This window comes from Phalacrocorax carbo, chromosome 21 (assembly GCF_963921805.1).
Source record: "Phalacrocorax carbo chromosome 21, bPhaCar2.1, whole genome shotgun sequence".
NCBI lineage: Eukaryota > Metazoa > Chordata > Aves > Suliformes > Phalacrocoracidae > Phalacrocorax > Phalacrocorax carbo.
In genome coordinates, this window is record NC_087533.1 from 8,839,295 (window position 1) to 8,860,726 (window position 21,432).

General features: G+C 49.6%; 1 protein-coding gene and 1 long non-coding RNA gene across 5 annotated transcripts; one reads left to right on the forward strand and one right to left on the reverse strand.

Annotated features, from left to right (window-relative positions):
- The first annotated feature begins 638 nt into the window (after window positions 1-638).
- Window positions 639-18,822, forward strand: DDX6 (DEAD-box helicase 6). 3 transcript variants are annotated; one of them, XM_064470937.1, is made up of 14 exons: window positions 639-793; window positions 2,974-3,437; window positions 4,916-4,979; window positions 5,428-5,532; window positions 6,785-6,914; window positions 7,403-7,549; window positions 7,794-7,892; window positions 8,632-8,750; window positions 9,243-9,371; window positions 9,708-9,824; window positions 11,409-11,472; window positions 12,378-12,479; window positions 12,997-13,184; window positions 14,460-18,822. In XM_064470937.1, the coding sequence occupies exons 2-13, from the start codon at window positions 3,238-3,240 to the stop codon at window positions 13,170-13,172; spliced, it is 1,452 nt and encodes a 483-aa protein (XP_064327007.1). In that variant the 5' UTR covers window positions 639-793; window positions 2,974-3,237; the 3' UTR covers window positions 13,173-13,184; window positions 14,460-18,822. The 3 variants fall into 3 exon arrangements, with proteins under 3 accessions (XP_064327007.1, XP_064327009.1, XP_064327008.1); XM_064470939.1 differs by having other exon boundaries at window positions 12,997-13,180; XM_064470938.1 differs by having other exon boundaries at window positions 12,997-13,176.
- LOC135316689 (uncharacterized) lies at window positions 18,684-21,313 on the reverse strand. 2 transcript variants are annotated; one of them, XR_010375930.1, is made up of 2 exons: window positions 21,151-21,313; window positions 18,684-20,004 (listed from the first exon to the last, which is right to left on the reverse strand). It is a non-coding gene; the product is annotated as an uncharacterized LOC135316689 (long non-coding RNA). The 2 variants fall into 2 exon arrangements; XR_010375931.1 differs by having other exon boundaries at window positions 18,684-20,007.
- Window positions 21,314-21,432: the final 119 nt, after the last annotated feature.

The window sequence follows — 21,432 nt, forward strand, 5'->3', positions numbered from 1 at the left end:
ACGGTGCGGGGCCCGGCGGCCGCCCCGCAGCAGGGCAGCAGCTTGTCTGGCAGCGAAGGGAAGGGGGAAATGAAGGATGCGTCGTGCTCGCCTGGCTGACGTTGAGGGCAGGGGTGAGCGACGGCACCAGGACGGCGGTACCTCTGGGGACCTAAGAAACAACAGCAGCGGGAGGGGAAACGCACAGGCCTCCCCGCCTTCTGGGGAAACGTTGGAACACAGATCCGTTTGCACAACAGGGCTGGAACCGCAGCACCCTCAGGCTAGCGTTCAGGGCTGCGCTCGTGGGTAGTAACGGCTGCCTAGGGAGGCAGGAACGGCTCCCGAGCCGCCGCGCGCCGTGGTTGTGGCTCCCGCGTGTTGCGGGACTCAGGCTTTTCTTCTCCCGCTCGGGCTAGCGGGGCTCGCGCCCCCGCGGGGCGGAGCCGCCCCGGCTCTGCAGGCGGTTTCTCGGAAGGGGGGATGTTTTCCTCGGCTCCGTTACCAGCTCAGGGATGCGGAAGGACGCCGCTCGCCCCCCGCCAGGGCGAGCGCGCGCGCGCGCGCCGGAAGCGCCACGCCCCTCCCCGTCCCGCGGTCACGCGGCGGAGGCAGCGCGGGGCCGGGCGCGGCGCGGCGTGCGTGCGTGCGTGCGTGCGTCGGGGGCGTGGCCGGCCTGCCCTGCCGGGAGGGGGAGGGCGCACGGGAGGAAGGAGGAAGCCGCCATCTTGGAGCGTCGAGTCGCCATAACAAGGCACCAAGGGGGAGCGAGAGGATTTTATACCTGGGCGAGGCAGGAGCGCGGCTGGTGGCGGTGAGGACGGGCCGGGGCGACGGGGCGGGCGCGGGCCCGCGGGGCAGAAAGGGGAAGGAGCGGGGGGGCCGCCGCCGCCGCCGCCGCCCGGCCGAGCTCGGCGGCCTGCGGCGCGCCGGGGAGCGGCGGGGCCCGTGCGGGGCCGGCGGTGGGGCGGGAGCGCTGGGGCCGGGGCGCGGGGTGGAGCGGTGGCGGCGCTGGCCGGCGGCCGGGGCGGCGGGCGGGGGCCGCTCCATTGTTGGCGGGCGGGCGGGAGGTGCCCCGCTGTGGCGCAGCTGCCTTTGGCGGGCGGCGCCGGACCCCGCCGCCGGGCCCCGGGGCCGTCCCGCTCTCCGCCGCGGCGGGGGTGACGCCGCAGTGCGGCCCGGCCTCGCCGGGAACAATGGGCGCGGCGGGGGCTCTCGCGGGCGGGCGGTGGGGCTCCTTTGTGCCGGGCCGGCCCCGCGGAGGCCCGGGTGGGGGGGTGGGGGGGCGCTGCTGCCGACGGGGGACGGGCCGGGCTGGTCTGGCGGGGGCTGCCCTGCCCCGTCGGCCCACCGAGGGGAGAGTGCCGGCGCGGGGGGCCCTTTTCCCGTCGGACCGCCGGTTTGCGAAATGGTGGCGCTTCTCGTTTGGGAGGTTTGCGGGGCTCGGGGAGGCTGTGCGGCCTCCTTTAATCTCCGCCCTTTTAAAGGGCGGTTGGGAGCGAGGGAGGCTGAGGCACCGCGGGGTTCCACCCCCCGCAAGATCGGGGGGCCCCTCGGCGTTACTATCCGCGTCTTTCAGGCGGCCCTGGTTACTTTTGCGACTCGTCCGGCTTTTACAAAGTTAATGGGCAGGAGCAATCTCTCTTCGAAGGTGCCCTGAAACAGCGCTTCCAGTCAGGAAGATAAATAGCAGAGAGAGAGAAAAAAAAAAAAGTCCTAGTTCTGCAGACTTTAAAGTTTTGTTGCGAAGCTGGAATCGGCACGCCAGGAAGCAGCTGGGAAGCCTGGGAAGAGCCTGAATTCCTCTTCCATCCTCTTGAAATGCTCTCGAATGTGCCTTTTATTCACTGGGGAAACATGTGTTTGTTCGTGGACGCTGAAGTTAGGGAGCAGTAGTCTGCTGTTTTTCCCTTTGTGTTTTCCCGGGATGCAGCCACAGTGTGATAAGTACAGGCAAGCCTACTTTCTGTTGCTTCCAAAAGGTTTCGGGCTAGGATTGCCGGGGCTCCCCAGTGTCCTCGTAAGGGGTTTTTCAGCTCTGGTCCACTGCTTACTTTATGTAATGTGCAGACTTCGTATTAAGTCTTTAGAGTTTTGCCAACCTTTCTGCTAAACAGGGTGTTGTTCTTAAGTCACGTGTGCCAAATGTTATCTTTTGAGCACAATTTGAGTTGTTACTGACAGCTGGAAGGTAATGTCATGCGGAACACACAAGCAGGAAGCTGGAAATCTAGCATAAATATATGTTACTCACTGCTTCAGTTTAGGCTCCATCACTTAGGCTTAACAAAACAGGAAGCTACTGTCAGTTCAGCTTGATGATATCATTAGTTTTGCTCTTCCAAACGGTGTTAAATCAATATCCAATTTAAAAGTTTGAGTAAGATGGTTCAGCTATCTTTTTGGGTTGGGGGAGGGTAAGCTGTTTGTTGGGGTGGGGTTTGTGTGGTTTTTTCAGGGGTTTTTTTGGTTGGTTGTTTTGGTGTTTTTTTTTTTTAACAGAACATAATTTATATTTTCCTTTCAAAGGGAAAAGGGCGTTCAGACTAGCTTATGGGTTTCATCGCTTTTAACTGGAACGTCCGCTTGATATTGTGGTGTTGCTTCCTGTCACAAACCTGCGCGTAACATTGTTGCTCAGTGTTCTAGGGCTGCTTTGCCGTGTCCCAGAACCAGCAACGCAGTCGAGATAACTCATGCTTGCTTTATGGGGAGGCAGGTAGTGTTTTTCAAGCGGTTACTCACTGGGATCCTGCTGAAAGTACAGCTGTTCAGAAGATTATCTTTGATGACTGAGGGTGGTGGGAGCAGCGTTATAGAATGGGGAAGAAAGTTTGACGCCTGTCTTGGTAATTATCACGGAGAAAACAAAAGCAAGAACTGTTGTTGCACGCTGCCTGGGAAGGAGCGATTCTTAAAAGACAAAGGTAAATTGATGTGATTTACGTGGACAAAAATCCCTATGCTAATTGCTGTCATCTGCTTCTCTTTCAGATTGAAGCAAGTGAATTCTGATACAACTCAACTTTGTTAGAGGGCTTTTTTTAAAAAAAAGTTGATCCACAGTGCATCAGAGCAAGTTACTACTTTACTTTTGAGTGACTTACAGGTGCTTGCCTGCATTGCAATAAAGGACTCATATATTGAGCAAGACTTATTTATCTCTTCGTTTTGGAGAGTCTAATAAACTGTTATTACAGTTTCTGTACTGACTTTCAAAGTTTTGAAGTCTAAAAAGACATCTTTAAAAATACAAACATGAGCACGGCCAGAACAGAGAACCCTGTTATAATGGGTCTATCCAGTCAGAATGGGCAGTTGAGAGGCCCTGTAAAACCCAGCGGGGGCCCAGGAGGTGGAGGCACACAAACTCAGCAACAGATGAACCAGCTGAAAAATGCCAACACAATCAATAACGGCACTCAACAGCAAGCACAGAGTATGACCACCGCTATTAAGTAAGTGTTTGTGTCAGCTGCCGCGCAAGTGGCGTTTAAAAGTCACATGTGGGACGGGGTTCTGGGGTTCCCGCTTCAAGGAGTTTTCTGCTGTTGGTTTATGACATTGGCGATTATGAGTGTCCTGTGATGTGTGTTACAAAAAGAAAGCTGTGTTTCTTTGTGCGAGCTTCTCTCCGACAGCGATCTTTGCGGTACATTTGTTGTGAAAATCGAATTCGACTCTCTGCTTTCTGGAACGTGTAGCCACTTGTCAAAGGTAGCCTGCTGAGGAGCAGCAGCATCCTGTTTTCTTTGCTCACTGCAAGTGGTATGAGAGGGAAGTTGGGGAGTGGGAAGGAACTGAACTGAAATTTAAGACAGAGGAGAAAACAAGGCTTAGTCCCAGTCTGGTTGCGTATGCTTCTCAGTTGTTTGTTGCAGTGCTTTCTCGTGGTGGAAAATTCTTTAAAGTTGGTTCACTTTTGTCATCGATCTTAAATAGTAGTGCTTGCTCTCCCCGGCTTTAATTAATCAAAGCCTGAGCTGAAATAATATGGTACCACCGTGATACCCTCCTACCACCAAACTGGTTTTGGAAGTGTGCTAATAGAACGTGAACATGCGGGTTGGAAGTCCTGAAAGGTGTTAAAGACTTGGGTGGTACAGCAGCATGTTCCTTTTCTTTTTTCCCGTGCTTCCTCCTCCCCCGAACAACATTCGCTTTTACTTTGATTATTTGCAAAGGAAATACCAGATGTCGTCAGAGAGGGCGTAAGGCAATGCTCAGGTTCCTAAAGTTTGTCCGACTCATTTCCCTTCCCCCCCCCCCCCCCCCCCCCCCCCAAATGGGTTACTCTAGTGAGCCTAGTGAGTTAAACTCATCAAGATTTACTCATGAATTCCTGGGACTGGGGAGTAGAAGGACTTACTCTCCTCTGTACAGTGGCTTTTGACAGAGGATGGGGGTCTAAATCTCAATTGAGATCAAAAGACAACATTTGATAAACAAGTGGGGCGTGTGCGTACTTAATTTTCTCCCCAAAAGTGTTTTGTATCTCCTTGTGTTACTTACAGACTAAGAACGGATGTTCCCTGGGTGAGAGAATTTTCTTCTTGTTTTCAGTGATGACATATTCTCGTGTGGATTGATTATAGCCAGTTTCTGTCATATGACTAAGTCAGTGCTCAGTTTTAAATCTGTGTTCTACTGGATTGATTCCGTGCCCTAAAAACGGGACTTGAATCACGGCTGGATAAAGATTTCACAAATTCTCTGTGAGCTTGGCAGACTGCTGATTTTCTCTGTTTACAGTTTCCTGCCTGTTGCGTCCTGCTTAGCTCAGAGAAGACTTGAGCTCGTATGTGTAGGCGCTTCTAGCTTTCAGGAGGCGAAAAGATTACGTGTTTGTCACTGTATGTAAGAAAACAAAAATGCAAAATTATTTAACTGGATCTTTTTTTCTACTTTATTTTTATTTTATTTTTTTTTGCTGTAGACCTGGTGATGACTGGAAGAAGACTTTAAAACTCCCTCCAAAGGATTTGAGAATCAAAACTTCGGTAAGGATGGTTGAATTGTAGGAATAAACATTAAATAAAAGACGTGGGAGAAGTTCTGGTGACAAAATGTTTGTCCTAAGCAAAGATTCAAAAGCAGGTCAGCTCTTGCCGTTTTAAATGAAGAGATTCTACAGCAGCCGGCGAGAGGCGCTTCTCTTGGAAAGCTCAAAAATGGAGTTTACTGTGGATTTCTTGCTTTATGAGTGTTAGAGGCAGATTGAAAGGTATCGCTGTAGGTTCGCGGCACTGTTTGGTTATGAGAAAGCTGACGTTTTCGTCTTAGGCAGGAAGCTGCTATATAGCAACTCCCGTAGAGTGGTTCCTAGTGAGAACTCCTATGTAGTAACGGAACGTGCTTTGTCTTCCTGCGTAGGCAGTCTTGTTGAGTCAGGCTGTGGGTTGTACGACCTAATCTTACAGATGTGCTTTTTTTTTTTTGATTATTCAGGACGTGACCTCCACAAAAGGAAACGAGTTTGAAGATTACTGTTTGAAACGGGAGTTGCTGATGGGAATTTTTGAAATGGGCTGGGAAAAACCATCTCCTATACAGGTTGTTTTACCAACAGACTGACTTACAAACAGCATTTAGTTTTTATAAATTGATTGAAATTCTTATTCATGCTTAAGTGTTGGATACTTGTGTCATGATTTGGGAGAACTGGGGGGGTGAATGGCAGAACATGGTGGCCCTTTGGGGAAGGCGAGAATTCCAGGCGCCCAAGTCACACAATGGGTGACTTAGGACTGACTTATCCTTTCGACACATTAACTTGGATTTGCCTTTTCACTCTGAAGGCGTTGGTGTGTTACTCTTCTGTTCAGTAACATCCTTCCCGTGCGTAGTCCTGGTGAGAACGGGGCTGTTCTATAAATCTTCCGGAAAACTGAGTTACCGCACGCTGCATACCTTTAGTTGTTACAAAGATAACTATGACTTTATCACGTGGTCTGGGCTTTTTTTTATCATAAGCATCTGGAAGGAGCATAACAGAGATTACGGGGGAGAGACTAATAGGTTGGCACGTTTACTTTTCTGTCGTTCCATCTTGCTTTTACTTTTAAGGCTTGTTCTGTTAAGAAGTGTTGGTGTGTAAACTTCAGGGGGTGGGGAGGTTGACCTCTCTTTTCATTGCTCTTTGGAGGATTGTCACTGACCCAGCTCTGCTGCTTTATCTCCTTAAGGCATGAGAAAGCTATGGCTTTTAGGTAATTTGTCTGCTTTCAAACAGATTATAACCATGCCACCTTTCTGAAGGGCTGCAGGTTCTTTAGATGTTGCCATAAAAGACAGTACAGTGAAAAATCCCTGGGGCCTGTGTTCAAATGGCTGAGGGTTCAAAAGGCAAGCCTGCTGGGTCTATGACAAGTATATCACAGGAGCATGCAGGTTTGAATTATGCGGGCTGAGGTTGTTCTGATGTTAAGATATAAGTGGGTATCTTTTTCCATGGGAGCAGTTTGGTAGTGACTGTCACTGGCTCCTTGCTCTTTTTAACCTAATTTTTCACTTTCTTCCTAATGTGTGGTTCTGGTGGTACCTGATCCCTGGCTGTCTTACGAGCAGGCAAGATAAGGATTTTTAAGTGGGATATGGGGAGCGGAGCTATTGCTTCGTTGGGGGACTCTTTGCTGATAGGTTTAACTCCTTCCTGCCATTTGTCTGCAGTGCTTGCAGTTGCGGGATATTCTGTTCATGAAACAGATTTCACGTGGGGCTGTTAGCAAGGAGAGTTAAATTTGGTCAGCCTCTTGAGCGAGCGGGGCTTGTGATTGCTCATGCACTGCCTCTCATTGCATTTCAGGAGGAGAGCATCCCCATTGCTTTATCTGGTAGGGATATCTTGGCTAGAGCGAAAAATGGAACAGGCAAGAGTGGAGCCTACCTCATTCCTTTACTTGAACGGCTAGACTTAAAGAAGGACAATATACAAGGTCAGTTGAGCTGGATCTCGCTTGGCTGCAGCCAGGTAATGGTATCAAGTCCCTGTGTAGCAGACCTGAATCGAAAACTGGTCAACGAAATTGAGCAGCGTAGGTTGTCCGCTTGTGCCTTCTTTGAAAGTTAATGGGGAGCGGTGGGGGGTGGGGGTGGAATTTGAAAACTCTCACAGTTGCTTTCCAAAGCTTGAAATGGAAGATGTCTTCTGGCCTTTACGGTCTTGCCCTGGAAGGTGGGTTTGGAGTACTAAGCAAGTGTGCTGGCTGGGGCGCTCAGGCAGAGGGAATATCAAGGGGTGGAGAACCTCGCATGGTATCTGCCTCGTCATAGGCAGTTTGTAGGTTTTGTTCGGGATCTCCTGAGTGGAACTCCGAAACCATAGGAGGATAGCTTTCATAAAGTCTCTGTCGCCTCCCAGGATCAGCGTTTAAGATACAGTGTGTTACTAGTAACTCACGCTGCTGCTGCTTTTGACTTTCAGCAATGGTGATCGTTCCCACCCGTGAACTAGCCCTGCAGGTCAGTCAAATCTGTATCCAAGTCAGCAAACACATGGGAGGTGCCAAAGTGATGGCAACAACGGGAGGAACCAATTTGCGAGATGACATCATGAGGCTTGATGATACAGGTTGGAGCACTTTTGCTATGCTACACTTGCTGTTTGTTTGTGGCTTTTACAGTGGGGCAGTGGAATTTGTGCTGCTTGTTGTTGTTTGCCTGTTACGGAGCAGACTGCTGTGTGTCCTGTTGGCTGTTTGTATGCTGCCGTTATTCTCGCAAACTGTTATTATGAAACATGGCCACGAATGCTGGAAACATTGGTTTGGTTGCCCTAACCATTTTTTTTTTTTTTTTTCCTCCGAACCTTACAGTGCATGTGGTGATAGCTACCCCTGGGAGAATTCTCGATCTCATCAAGAAAGGAGTAGCAAAAGTCGAGCATGTCCAGATGATAGTATTGGATGAGGCAAGTTGCTCGTGTTAAACGTTGGGGGACTTAACACCAAGTTAAAGCAGCAATGATGCGTCTCGGCGAGCCTCCTCATTACACACGGCAGCAAGTCAGACTTTGCGTAGAGATGCTATACGGTTATAGCTCGTCCATTTCTCAGTGGTTTTGAGGAGGTATTTTGGCAGAATAATTCTTCTGCACGTGAACCTTTTAAGAAAACAACCTAGGAAGGCTTACCTTTCCTGTCTTTGGGATTCCTGAAGAACAGATTAACAGTCTGTTCCGAAATGAAGGAAGGTGTTTCGTTTGGTTTCAGGTGATAATGAGTGAGCTGTGCTTACCACATAATTGTATATAAAACTGATGTATGAACGTCCGATAGTGTACAAGCTTGAGTGAGAGGTTGAGAAAACAATTGCTTGAAAGCTCTTGGATGACTCTGACAGGACCCCGATAACTGTTTCCGATTTAGAGTCCATTTATTTTCCCTGCGTTTGGTTCTGTTTAAGTCAAAGTGCTGAAAACGGGGAGAGGGTGGGCTTCCTTTTACTGGTGAATCCTGCCTCCTGCAGCTAAATCGCACACCTTTTTGGGGCGTGGCATGTGCTCTAAAGGGGATGGTCCCGTTGTAAGGGCAGGGAGAAGGCTCCTGGTGTTTTGGTTTGGGTTCCTCCCCGCTCCCAGTGTGGTACTGTCGGACGACTTGACACCTTGCCCCATGACTTTAACTTGCTCTTCATTCCTTCTGTTACAGGCAGATAAGCTGCTGTCTCAAGATTTTGTTCAAATAATGGAAGACATTATTCTCACGCTACCTAAAAACAGACAGATTTTGCTCTACTCGGCCACTTTCCCTTTGAGTGTACAGAAGTTCATGGTGAGGGCAGACGTCTTCATATATGTATGGTGGCGGTGCACGTGAAGCTTGTGAATGAGTGGCGCGCAGCTGTTAGTGCTCAGTTCTTTTTAAAAGCATCCAAAGTTTGCTGGTTTATTCTAAATCAGCCTAAATCTAGGACAGAAGTTTGAAACTGATTTTTGACCCACAGTAGCATTAATGGAAAAGCTAGGTACAGGCAGTTCTTGCCTATAAGGTGCTGTTTCCCACCTTGTGATGTTAGTTATGTGCCATCTGCGCTGGTTTGCCTCCAGAGGGTGCTCCTTGTTCATCCTGCTCGGTCGCCTCGGATTTTTCAGTAATCCTTTGTGAAATTTTACCCACCCTGTCTGTGTTGTGTATAGCATGAAGAGCGAGCGGCTCGATAGTGCATCCTTGCTGTGGAGGAAGCTACGTGTGCCGGAGGGTGGGAAGTACTTACGTTGTTTTGCACGTGGCTACGCCCGCTTACTGCTTACCTGTGTTTTTCAGAATTCCCATTTGCAGAAACCCTACGAGATTAACCTGATGGAGGAGCTGACCTTGAAGGGAGTTACCCAGTACTATGCCTATGTCACTGAGCGTCAGAAAGTGCACTGCCTCAATACACTGTTTTCCAGGGTAAGCAGGAGGGCTGGGTCAAGAGCATATGGAAGCTTTTTTTTCTTTCGGAACGGAGAATAAGACCGAGGGTGACAACAAAGGTGGCTTAAGGACAATTTTTCCTTGCCAAAGTGTGCTGTTTAGCTGAAGCCAGAACTGCGTGTTTCTTGTCCCACACCTTTGTGTTACAGAAGCCTGTTAACTTTTTTCATCCTCTTGTACAAAAATATATACTGTGTAAGTTATCAGCAGCATACCTGCTTTGCTTTCTGTCTGGAAGGGGTTTAGGCTTATGTCTTGGGTCATTTGTTAGTAAAATGCTGCGTTTACTGAGCACGCTATTTATATGTTCAGCTCCAGATTAACCAGTCGATCATTTTCTGCAACTCCTCTCAACGGGTGGAATTGCTAGCCAAAAAGATCTCCCAGCTGGGCTATTCCTGCTTCTATATCCATGCTAAGATGAGGCAGGTGAGTACAAAGTCTACGGTGGTCTATTCCACACTGCCCCGAGCTTTACTGCGCGGATGAAGTAAGTCTCGTCTCGTGCTTGCTTTAGATTTGCATGTTCTTTGAAAGCTGAAACGCGTATTGCTTTGCTTTGGCATCGATACGTTCTTAGACTCCACTGCCCCCAAACCTCTTTGCAGACTATTCAGCGTAGCTGGTCAGTTGGGATTTCAGAGTACTTCAGGTTGGTTAGTCTAGTCCAGAAAGCACTGGCTGGGGCCCAAAGGCATGCCTCTTAGTCCCGCTGCCTTGCTTTTGCCAGCATGGGGAGCCGTGGCAGGCTACCCAGTGTGACTGACACAGATGGAAATGGGCTAATTTCAAACAAATGATTTCAAAACCCCCGGTACTCAGCCATTTGAGTGCCCTGCCTGGCTTTGCAAATGGTAAGTGTTGCGTTGTGACTGCAGGGGAATCTGAGAAGTCGGGGAGGCGGCTTCGATCAAACCTCCCGGCAAAGACCGCGGCTGGCGTTTGCCAGCTGAGCACTTGTGGCCTCGGAGCAGATGATGAAAAATGCCAACACAGCTTCGCTGGTGCAGAGGTTGCTCTTAATTGTACATTAGCTCATCTGTCCTCGAGCTTCATACTCTTAATTTCCTTGTTTTCAGCAAGTGTGCTAAAAGATGTCAGAAGGTTGAAGCGAGGCATGTAAATCAGTAGTACTTTGAAATATTTTTTTCATTTTATATGTAAGCTAGAACAAATTCAAAAGCTTTAGCGGAAACCTAGCTTGCTGTTCATGGAACTGACAGGGAACGCTAATGTTTGCCGGGCCATAGGCAGGCAGGTAATCGGTTAAACAGAAGTAGAAGCGGTGTCAGTATTGAGAAAAAAAGGTATGCAAATAGCTTCCTTGAGGTCTGATTTTTTTGTATGCTTGTGATCAGTCAGTAGGTGACCTTTGTGTCAGAAAGCAGGTATGTTTGTGTGGGAACCTTCAGCTTGCTCATTCCCACTGTTAATTTTACTCCTTACCAGTGATATTACTTAATATTTGTGTGGCCCAATGTGGCTTGTTTGTGAGAGTCTTCACAGACAATTGGCTTATCCCACCCCGAAATCTGAATTGACAGTGACAAATACTCCGTACTGGAAAAGGGAACTCCTGCTGATATCAGTTTTTAAGGGCATGACTAAAACGCGCACCGAGTTTGACAGGGGGCTGGGGGGAGGCGATAGTCAAAATGGCCTGTTAACTTCCTCGGCCTGCGTTTCACCTAATTGTAACTGAAGGTACTTCTGTTGTGAGTGTTCTGATGTGACTGTAGGAGGCTTTAGAACACAGGTAGTTAAGTGTCTTTGTCTAAAAGTGGTACCAAGGGCCCCTCTGGTAAGTTCTTTCGAATATACAGGTAAGAAGTGCTAACAGAGAGGTACTGGCAACTTGCTTTGTCTCAGCTGTTCTCTGATGGGGGAGGGGGAAATTCACGTGATTGAAGTTCAGTGTTTGTAACTTGAATGCCTGAAAGTCACAGCTGTTTGGTTGTTTTGTTTGTTTTGCTTTGCTGTTTTATTTATTTGTTTGCTTATTTATTTCTCCAGGAGCACCGCAATCGTGTGTTCCACGATTTCCGAAATGGCTTATGCCGCAATCTTGTTTGCACTGGTAAGATTTCTTAATATGTCTTCCTGTTTCTAAAGGTTGTGGTAGGAAGCGGATTAGCTGTTCAGCCAGGTATAGCAGATCACTTGATTTGTAATAAACCAGACTGGTATGTTTTGGCAAGATGTCCTTGCCGAGCCCGCATGTAGCAGGGTGCAGCGCTCCTTTAGGCGTGTACATTTGTGTCTCTGGCAACAAACCGAGAAGGTGCAATTGCTAACAAATTGTTTTACTGTGATTGTATTTTCTGTGCTAGTTCTCTGTATATTTTCACACGGGAGCGCTCCCTGAGTTGTTGGGCTGTACGCTTCACGAAATTTCGGTAGAACTGGGGTCGCCTGAGAAAGTTTCTTGAAATGTTTATAGCTCATCTTTTCTAAGTGTTTTCATAGTTTTGATTGGCCCGTGTCTGACCAGTGTTGACCACCGTATGTCCTGTTTGGGTGGTACCGTGGCAGTATCTGCGGATTGCTGCGTGCGTCTGGGTCAGCTTAACAAAAGTCACTAGAAGTGGAATGAAAATAGTTGACCTAGTGGGATGTAGGTCAGACCTCGTGTCTGCCGTGGCGTTGGCAATGCACCCTCAGGTGTGAGGAGGCGCCTGCGTAAGAAAACCTGCTCAGAAATAGTCTATCGTGAAAAAAAACTAGCTTTGTGCTAATTGCTTTCTTCGGCATAGATGCGCAGATCTGGTGTTTTGGTCATTCTTCTTCTCTTATTCCTTTTTATAGCGGATAAAGAGCAAGAAGAAACTGTAACAGAATTGTGTATAACCTGTCTTTGATACAAGCGAAGCTTCTGCTTGTAAACTAGTGCATGCCAGTGTTAATCACTGTCAATCTTTCCACCTTAAATGCTGTCCGCATTTGATCTCATTGAAATTAACTTTGACCTGGATCATCTTTCAGATCTGTTTACCCGAGGTATTGATATCCAAGCTGTGAATGTGGTGATAAACTTCGATTTCCCAAAGCTGGCAGAGACTTATCTCCATCGCATTGGCAGATCAGGTGAGAGGAAGAAGATCTTTTAGGTACAACTTTGCGGATGCCTGTGGTATTTTTCACAGTGAGAACAGTCAGCCAGTGGAATAATCTCCCCAGGGAAGTGGTTGACTCCACCACATTGGACGCTTTTGAGACTCAGCTGGACGGGGTGCTGGGCCATCTTGTCTAGGCTGTGCTCTTGCCAGAAAGATTGGCCTCCATGATCACTGAGGTCCCTTCCAGCCTGGGATTCTGGGATTCTGAGGTTTCTTAGGCTTGAATTGGCTTCTGTTTTTTATTACTGTATCTGAGAAAGACTTCAGGCAGCTTGGATTTTTCTGACAAATTTATTTTTTGGTATCAGACGGTTATCCTCACGAATGTCTGAATAAAAGGCTGTTCTCTTGAACCTGGCCTCACCAGCCTCATAAAAAAGAGAAAGGGGGGGGATATATTTTAAAAGGCTTCAATCTCAGGAGGCTTACTGATGCTCCTGTTTGCATTTCGGGTAAATTATACTGAAAACTTTTTTTTTTTCAAGGTCGCTTTGGTCACCTTGGCCTGGCCATCAACTTGATCACCTATGATGATCGATTCAACCTGAAAAGTATTGAGGAGCAGTTGGGAACTGAAATTAAACCCATACCAAGCAACATTGACAAGAGCCTGTATGTGGCAGAATACCACAGTGAACCTGTAGAAGATGAGAAACAGTAAACGTGTGCGTATGTACGTGCCTTCCTGAATAGAGAAGTTGCGTTGGATGAAAGCGGAGCTGAAGTGCGAATGTTACCGCAGGGGAAGAGGCTGTGAATGTGGAAACAAGGGTTTGAAATAGACTGTCAGTGCAAGGAATTCTGAAGCTGGGAGGGGAGGATCAGTAATTTTTAGTTGTTTTAATCGAAATCCGGACGATATGCTGAGGAGACCAAAAATGGGGGACGAGGGAGAGTGGGGAATAGTGTTTGGGGAGGCTGGGCTGGCTACTGGTAGCCTGAGGAATTCTTTCTCTATTGCTCAGCTAAAATGAGGAATTTTGAGGGGCAGAGAGGAAGGTGGTCTTCAAAAAGGTGAGGAGGGAAAATGGATAGCTTTGAGAACAGCACAACAGAGGAGCCTAAGCGCCTCACCAGTTAGAAGGGAGAGGTTCAAGCTGAAGGTGCTGCATCTTTTGCATCCTTCGGTTCACAGAACTCTTGCAAGTAAACAACGTAGGTAGCAAAGCTGTAGTTCGTATTTGCTGCCACTCGAGGTCATCGTTAACTTTGCAAGAAGATGAGGCTTCACTGTCGGAGGCTCCCAAGTATGCCCTTTCTGATCACCGGCTGAGGAGAAACTGCCGTGTTGAGCCCTTTCGTAAGAAGGCTACTCGCCCTGCGTTGCAGTCGGGCAGAATAGCTGCAGGATGGTGTTCGATCTGGTCTTAGTTCGTGTGAGGGCAGGCGCGGTACAGTTTGGGTGGGAAATAATTCTTCTGTGTACTCTTCTGGGAGATCATGGATTAGGAGGAGAATCCCAGCGAAGCTGCCAGAATTCTTCTCGGGTGACAAAAATCCCGAAGTGGCCACAGAAGCAGACCGCTAGGTAGCGTTAAAGTGAACTCTCCCGTCTTCAAAATCATCCAAGGGCGGCCCTAGCCAGTCACACCGAGCTGACTTGCAGCCTCTGCTTTGCTGGCTGAGCTTTCTCCACGTTTTATAAATAAATAAAAAGGCAGGTGATGAACTTGGAAAAGGCACTTGAGTGGCTTCCTCGGGGGAATGCCGTGACCTTGCCTGAGAACGGTTTGCCGCTTCCTGAAGGACAGGAGACCGGGAGGTAGTCGTAGGGCGTTAGCAGCGTCTCTTTCTGTGAAGCCCTGGTTGAGGTTGAGCTGTTGCAAATGCCCTCTGCTTTTCCAGAGCTGCTGCATGCTCAGTGTGATTGATTACTTACGGTCCGGTTTTGCACAGGATTGATTTAACTGTGGGTGTTGTGGTTGTGTGTTTTGGTTTGTTTTTTTAGGCTTTGATTACACATGCCAGAAGGTGAAGCCCTTTGATCCAGATCTGTGACACATCGTTTCTTTGGGGATACCCTTCTCTTTGTGGGTTTTTCTTCGTCTTTTCATTTCGGAACTATGAAGACTAAAGAGCTCGGCCTTTTTTTCTTTTTAAATTTGGCAGCAAAGAAGAAAGAAGATAAAAGGAGGAATGTCTTTTTGTTTTTCCACTTGTTTGCACTGTGTGCTGATTGAACATTAGTTGCACTAACTGCTGGTTTTAAATTTTTTTCCTTTGGGTGGGAGGGGCAGCAAGGGAAGAAGAGAAACCCTGAAAAGAGAAGAATCTTGACAAACACGAGCTTGTCTGCTATTTCAAATTCTTCAACCGTCGACTGAGTGCATTTCAACTTCTCCCTGGTTACTCATCTGTTTTTAAGCTAAAGAGCTTGTTACTTATTCGTGCAAAGTGCCTTATGCTATGAGACCATTCAGAATATCACCTTTCCGACACAGCCCAAGGAATCAGCAGCCGTTTTTGGTTTCAGGTCAAAGTTCCCCTCTCTCCCCCCTCTCCTCCTCCCCAAGTACTCAAGCCCAGGGCTGGGAGGTGAAACGTATTGGTAATACTACTTTTTCTTCAACTTTTTTTTTTTCTTCTTTTGAATTGGAGGAGTTGATATGCATCTGCAGTTCACCCACACTGTAAATACCTGTATTTAAAATGAAACCAACTTAAAATCTGGGCTGATTAGGTGCAGCATCATAGCTCCAGAAGGAAAGAGTAGCCTGTCGTCCTTTGCAGGAGCCATAAGAAAAGCCCTATGCTCTAGCAGAACACTAAAGACTGGTTTCCATAAGAGTCTCCATTAGTAGTTACAGCACTTGATATGTAGACTTGTCTCAGAGCCATGGCCCTCTTTCCTCTGGTGCAGTGTGTCCCATAGAAAATCAGATGTGTATATTGTACAAACTTTGTAAATATGATTTTTTTTTTCTTCTGTTTGGGTTCATATATGACTTTTTTTCTTTTGTGATGAAGGTTGCTGGGGTTAAAGGGATTAGACTGATTATGGGAGCAGCTAAAGATGAGAGGGGCTCAGTTTTCTGCAACACTAAACAATGAGAAGTGCTCTGACCTCCATGAAAAGCAGGCCTCTACAAGCGTCCCTTGTCAGGTTGGGTTTGCTCTGGTGCTAGCAACACTGTCCTGCACCGCTCGTATGGAAGAGATCGCTTGTGGGGCTGCAAGGCCTCAAAATCTGCAGCTCGGCCTGTTGGGAGATGCGCTTCGATTTCCCCCGTAGAAACTTCAGGAACCTGACAGGCTCTGAAGGGGCCGTGACCCGTGTTCCACCGTGGCCTGAGGGAAATCCAGCGGTGTCAGTGTTGCCGAGCAGTATGTGCATGAGGCGTGGATTTGGGTTTAAGAGAAACCACAGAAAACCACTGTACGTGCATAAACTGACAGTTCTGGAGCTTTGTGGGATTGATTGACTTCCTGCGGCTTTGCGGGTTTTCTGCCCAGAGCAGCCTCTGTCCAGACTTGCGAGCAGGTAAGGGCAAACCCCTGTCAATGTCAGAAGCTGCAGAAAGCTGCTTGCCATCTCCTCTGTTTTGGCATGAGTTGCTGTCTGTCATTTTGCATTGTATATTGCTGAAAAGCGCTTTCTGATCAAGTAGTGTTGCTTTAAATTGTGCCCCTCCCAACATGCTTGATGTTTGGCCTGATCTACAGGCAAAAGGAGTGAGACAAATCAAAAACCGTACTCTTTTAAAATTCCCTTTTAGCCTGTTCACTGTCAGGAGGCACCTGGACGAACACAGTCCATTTTGCTCAGTCGTTACTGCGTATACAGATGCTGCACTCGCACCGCGCTTGCTTACCTTTGAGGCGGGAATTAATTGTCTTAATTTGTCCCCGATTTGACCCTTTCTTGAATTGGAGTGAAACTGTTTGGAGCTATGAGGCGGACTCGCCCATCCGTTTCCTGGAGGATCATAAATAGAAGCCAGGTGCCTCCTGACAGCAGCTTTACAGGGTGGAAAGGTTTTTGCGTTTGGGGAATTGTCTTTGGGTTTTGTTTTTGTTTTTGTTTTTTGGGTTTTTTTTTTTTCATTTGTCAGCAGTGACTCCGTAATTGTAGCAAATGCTGCACTAGAGTACAAACTCAAGAGCTTGGTCACAGACACTCTGTGAGCCACGCAGCTTACATCTGACTGGCAGGTACTAAATGTAAACAATGTTGGGGTGCTTTTCAGGGGTGGGGGGTGGGAGTTTGTGGGTGGTAACTTTGACCAAAAGTAAAATCTTGCTCTTGTACTGCAGCCAGCTTATGATTTTCCAGAGAGACAGAAGAGGGATCATTTTAGTGCAACAGAGACGTGAAAAATGTAAATAAAAGTTGTGTACCTTAGCGGGGCACGCGCGTGTAACAAGAACAGGATAGCGATGCCGAGTCGGATGCGCGTGCTCCGCGTGGATTTGTGGTAGGTTAGCCTGGTGCCATGCCTTGATGGTCCCTCTCGAAGCACAGAACTTTTGAAAGTATTACTTTAAACTTGGCCTCTAATTGAGGATTGGCACTTACCTAAACTATCGGGGGCACCAGTTTTAGGTGGCTTCTTGTCAAAATGGAAGCGGCCTATTTTTGGTGCTAATAGGCTATCTCTAACAGACGCGATCTTGCAAACGGAAAGATGCTCCAAAGGACTAGGGTAATCCTAGTGTTTTTTGGGGGGGGTTGGGGTGTTTTGTTTTGTTTTTTTTTAATTTATTTTTATTTCAGGGTTTTTGGTTTGGGTTTTTTTTGGTTGTTTTTTTTTTACCTACCCAGGCGTAAGGAGCGTGTATAAATTTTGGCTTCCTGAGAAAGGTTCCTCGCGAGCTCCTGTCTTTGCTGGTCACGTACCAGCCTTTACACTTCAGTGTCAGCTGGAGCCTTCAGTGATGAGCCTCAGGTCAAATATTTGCTCTGACAAAGATGTAAATGAGAACCTGACGTATTCTGCGCTTTTCCCCTCGGCGGTCTAAAAGCGCCGCTCCGTGGGCCTGATGAAACAGAGCTTCACAGCTGGGTGAAGCGGCTGCGAGGAGCGTGACGCGACTCTTCAGCTTGCTGGAGAGAAGCTGTAGGCTGGTCCCTGGGTGTGCGCCGCCGGGAGTGCGCTACAGTCACTGGAGGCCTTTTCCCAAAGGGAGGGGGGTGGGTTGGTCTCAAATATGAGGTTCAATTTCCAGAATGAGATGGGAGCATCTTTCCTTTGCCCTCTGGGACTTTTTTTTGTGGGTAAGAACAGGGAAGCGCGACATGAATTCATGTTGTGTACGTGTTGGTATCAAATCATCTCATTCTGACCTTTTGTTGTTTATTTTTACTTGGGCTGGGGGAGGGTGTCTGCTCCAAGGATTTAAAAATGCTTCAGGCACTTGTTGTTTTTCAAATGACTGATAGGGCACAAACCTGAGCAGATAGCTGTCCTGCCTCGGTTTCTGTCTGGAGGTTGCGGAGGTGCCGTGCCACGTCTCCCGAGCTGCCGGCGTGGTGGTTCCCGTCCTGGTGCTGGACTCTGTAGTGCCGCTGGGGCCGAGCGGCTGCCGCTCTCTGAGGACAGAGCGGATTTTGTCCTCGGGAGCTGCAGCGGTATGGCCGCCGTGGTAAAGGTTGGGCGACGGTACTCCGCGCAGGGAGTTTTACGATTGCTGTGACCTCCTGGTCCATCTTCTGTGAGTCACAGTTTGTCTTCGTAATGAGCCAGGTCTCTGGACCAAAGAGCATGCATCCGATCTTCAACTTGAGGCTGTGGCAGATTGTCCTGTAGGTCTTGCTCGGTTTGCCGTCGCGTTGCTGAAACGTGGAAGCATTGTTAAATTCTGCTGTAGACAAGTTGGGGGTTGGGGGGTGGAGGGGGGGGGGCGGGGTGGGGAGGTATGGGTGTATTAAGATACAGTCTTGCTGTATTTTAACCAATAATTACGGGGACGGGGTGTCAGGAGAAAAAAAAATAGTTGCTGTTCCCTTTATTGAAAGAAACTGGAACTTTTATTTCAAGAAAAGAAATTACTTGCAATTCAGGTGGAACATTGTAATCCACTGGTCCCTAGTCAAGAGGTTGGTATTCTTACTGTTAACCAGCAAACAATGTGGGTTAGTCCTTGAAAACATTCAGGGGAGGGGGGGGAAATTGGCTTTCTGTTAAATCGGTAATCGGCAAACTCTCCAGTGGAGCTCAGATTTTGTTGAGAATGTATTTCTTCTGGCTGTATGTGCGTTGCAGCACTGACTTGTGAAGAGCTTCATGAGTTATGAGTGCAAAAAAAAAAAAAAAGAATGGTAATATCCTGATTTTGTTGATTAAACACAATAAAAGCTCCCTGGAACTCCAGTTTGGTCCTGTTTTTTCATTTTAGCTGCACTGAGCAGAAACGGTGCTGAACTCTTTTTCTAGAGAACCCTGGCACGCCTCGGACGCTCGAAACGAGCTTTGGAGAGAAGCCTCGAGACGGGGAGATGACCTCGAGAAAGGGAAAGGCTCCCCGCCCTCAGCGTGGCGCGCAGCCGCAAGAGGCGGTCTCTTTCTGTCCAGACCCCTGGCTATGGTGGTGTGCGCTCCTCCCAGCTCTGGTGGTCTGTGGTCTCCTCTCAGCTGGAGCGGTTGCCTTTGCCTGGCATCTGGCTGCGGTGCCCTGCTAGTCCCGACTTTGACAACGAGACCTTCCGTGAGGGGCCCGAGCGGCACTGCAGAAGTCTGCTGGGGCTGTAGCTGTACATCTTCCATGAGGAGCCGCCCCTGAGCTCTGCCTTGCCGGCGGCTTGCGCCCCAGGAAGCCTCCGGTGTGCGCCGCGGCCCTGGTCGTGTTTGTTCGCAGGCAGGACACCTGCGCGTCTTCCTCTTCCACAGGTAAAGGGAGGGTGCGGGATGGGACGGGCCCTTCTGACCAGTGTCGCTCGTGGGCTCAGCTGAAGCGTGCGAGAGGTGTGCTGCTTGTTCCCGTTTATGTCGAAGGGAAGGCCGGTTGGCAAGGGTGGGGAAGCTGCTGCCACGCTTCAGCGGATACCTTAATGCTGTATTGCTAATGCGTGGTCGGTTCTCATGCCTTCGGCAGTTAAGGAACGAGAGACAAACTGGGGATCCTCCTGGAAGGGGCCTTACAAAACATACCCGATACGTACCGCCGAAGCGCGATGTGAAAATTTCACAGCAAATGTCAAAAGTGAGGCCGCAGCTTTTCACCAGAGTGCTCCCTAAGCCACTGCAGGGGGGAAAGGGGTCGTCCTGTTCAAAGTGCTTCTTGAACCTTAAGCTGGCACTGCCGAGAAAGCTCTGAGCAGTCTGTGAGCTGCGTGACAGGGAACGGTGCGAGGCCTTCCCGAGGCTGGGACTCACAGGCTGGCCCTCTGAAAACCTCACGGGTAATTGTCCAGCATAACCACAGCGGTAACTGTGTATGGTGAGTTTCTGAGTCAGTACATCGTTCTTCCATCTGTTGGGTTCTTTAGCTAAAGCTGGCCCGATTCACAGCAGCTGCGTGCAGGGTTGCATAAAACTTGAAACATTTTCTCCTCCCTACTGGTCAGGGAAGAGAAGCGAATGAAGAATGGGAAGAAAGTAGTGATGAAGGACAGTGACTTCTGCAGGCTTTTAAAAATCCCTGTGGGGGTATTGGTTATGGGTAGCTAAAGCGTCACCTGCTCTCAGTCACAAATTCCGTAGTCCAAAGCATCGGTGAGCCCCTGAAATCTGCCCAAACGAAAGTCTAATGATAAATTAAGTACTTTTAGTCTGGTTTAGAAGTGTAAGCTGGCAGCTCTGCCGTCTTTGGAGCTCGCATGTCGATATTTCTAGGGTGGGGGGGGCGGGAGAAAAGCCAGTGCTGCCGGCGGGCTGGGGTGTACCAGTGGGAAGGTTGTGGCTGGCCCCAGCCGCAGCATGGCGCAGAGGGCAGCGCAGCAGCTTGTGCCAGAAACGGAGGCTGAAAGCAGGACTGGAAGGTGCACAGTAAGGGGGTGCTGCTGCCCCCAGAGCCTCCCCCCTCCCTGCCGCGGCCCCCTCCTGGGGCTGTGCAGGGCCCCCATCTGCCGGCCCAGCCGGGCGCTGCTGCGGGGGGCGGCGCCTGCAGCCGCGCCGCTTGTGGGCTGGCGGGAGCCGCCGCTTCCTCCGTAGCGTGCAGTGGGGCTGTGTCCCTACAGCTGGCACCCCCCCTCCCGCCCACCCTGGGCGAGGCGCAGGGCCACAGCGGGGTCCGGCTGCCCGCAGGGCCGAGGGGCTCTGCCGCGCCAGGCTCCTGGCACACGCCGGCCCGTACCACAGCTGGCTGTAACAGAGTTAACGTTCCCCGTGGCAGCCTGTGGTGCGGTTTGGGCTTGTGACTAAAACAACGTCGCTAACGCACCGGTGCCTTGGCTGCTGCCAGGCAGCACTTGCACAGTGCCCAGCTTTGCTTTTCTCTTTCCTGCTCCCCCCCAACACCCGCCAGCGGGCTGGGGGCTGCGTTGGGTGGGGGCAGGACGCAGCTGGGATGGCCGACCCTGCTGACCAAAGGGCTATTCCGTGCTGTACGACGCGTTACAGCCACAGAAGCTGCGGGAAGTGGGGGCGGTGAGTGTTTGCCGTTACGGTTTGTGTCTTCCTAAAGCAACTCTTAGGGCTGTGCTGGGGCCCTGCTGTCCAGGAGGGCGCCTGCCACGGGGGAACAGGGAAGAAATTCCTTACTTTGCTTTGCTCGTGTGCAGCTTTGCTTCACCTATTGAGCGTTCTTTATTTTGACCCGCAGGTTTTCAGCTTTTGTTGTTCCAAATCTCTCCCCTCTGCTGCTGCGGGGAGGGGGGGGTGGGGGCGCCGGCCCCATAGCCGCCGGCCACAACGACCCCACCGCACAGGTACACGATGGAGGCGGGTGACCCGGGGTACGGCCCGGCTACAGCCGCGACACCGAGCGGGCGCCGGCGCGCGCCCCCGCGCAGGGGAGCCCCGCCCCGCGCCGCCCCGCGCGCC

Bases quoted from the DNA above. Each gene is read 5' to 3' on its own strand.
- DDX6 (XM_064470937.1), top strand. From the start codon at position 3,238: ATGAGCACGGCCAGAACAGAGAACCCTGTTATAATGGGTCTATCCAGT. The intron at 5,533-6,784 runs GTTGTTTTACCA...ATTGCATTTCAG, and splicing joins AAAAACCATCTCCTATACAG to GAGGAGAGCATCCCCATTGC. The intron at 7,893-8,631 runs GTTGCTCGTGTT...TGTTACAGGCAG, and splicing joins GATAGTATTGGATGAGGCAA to ATAAGCTGCTGTCTCAAGAT.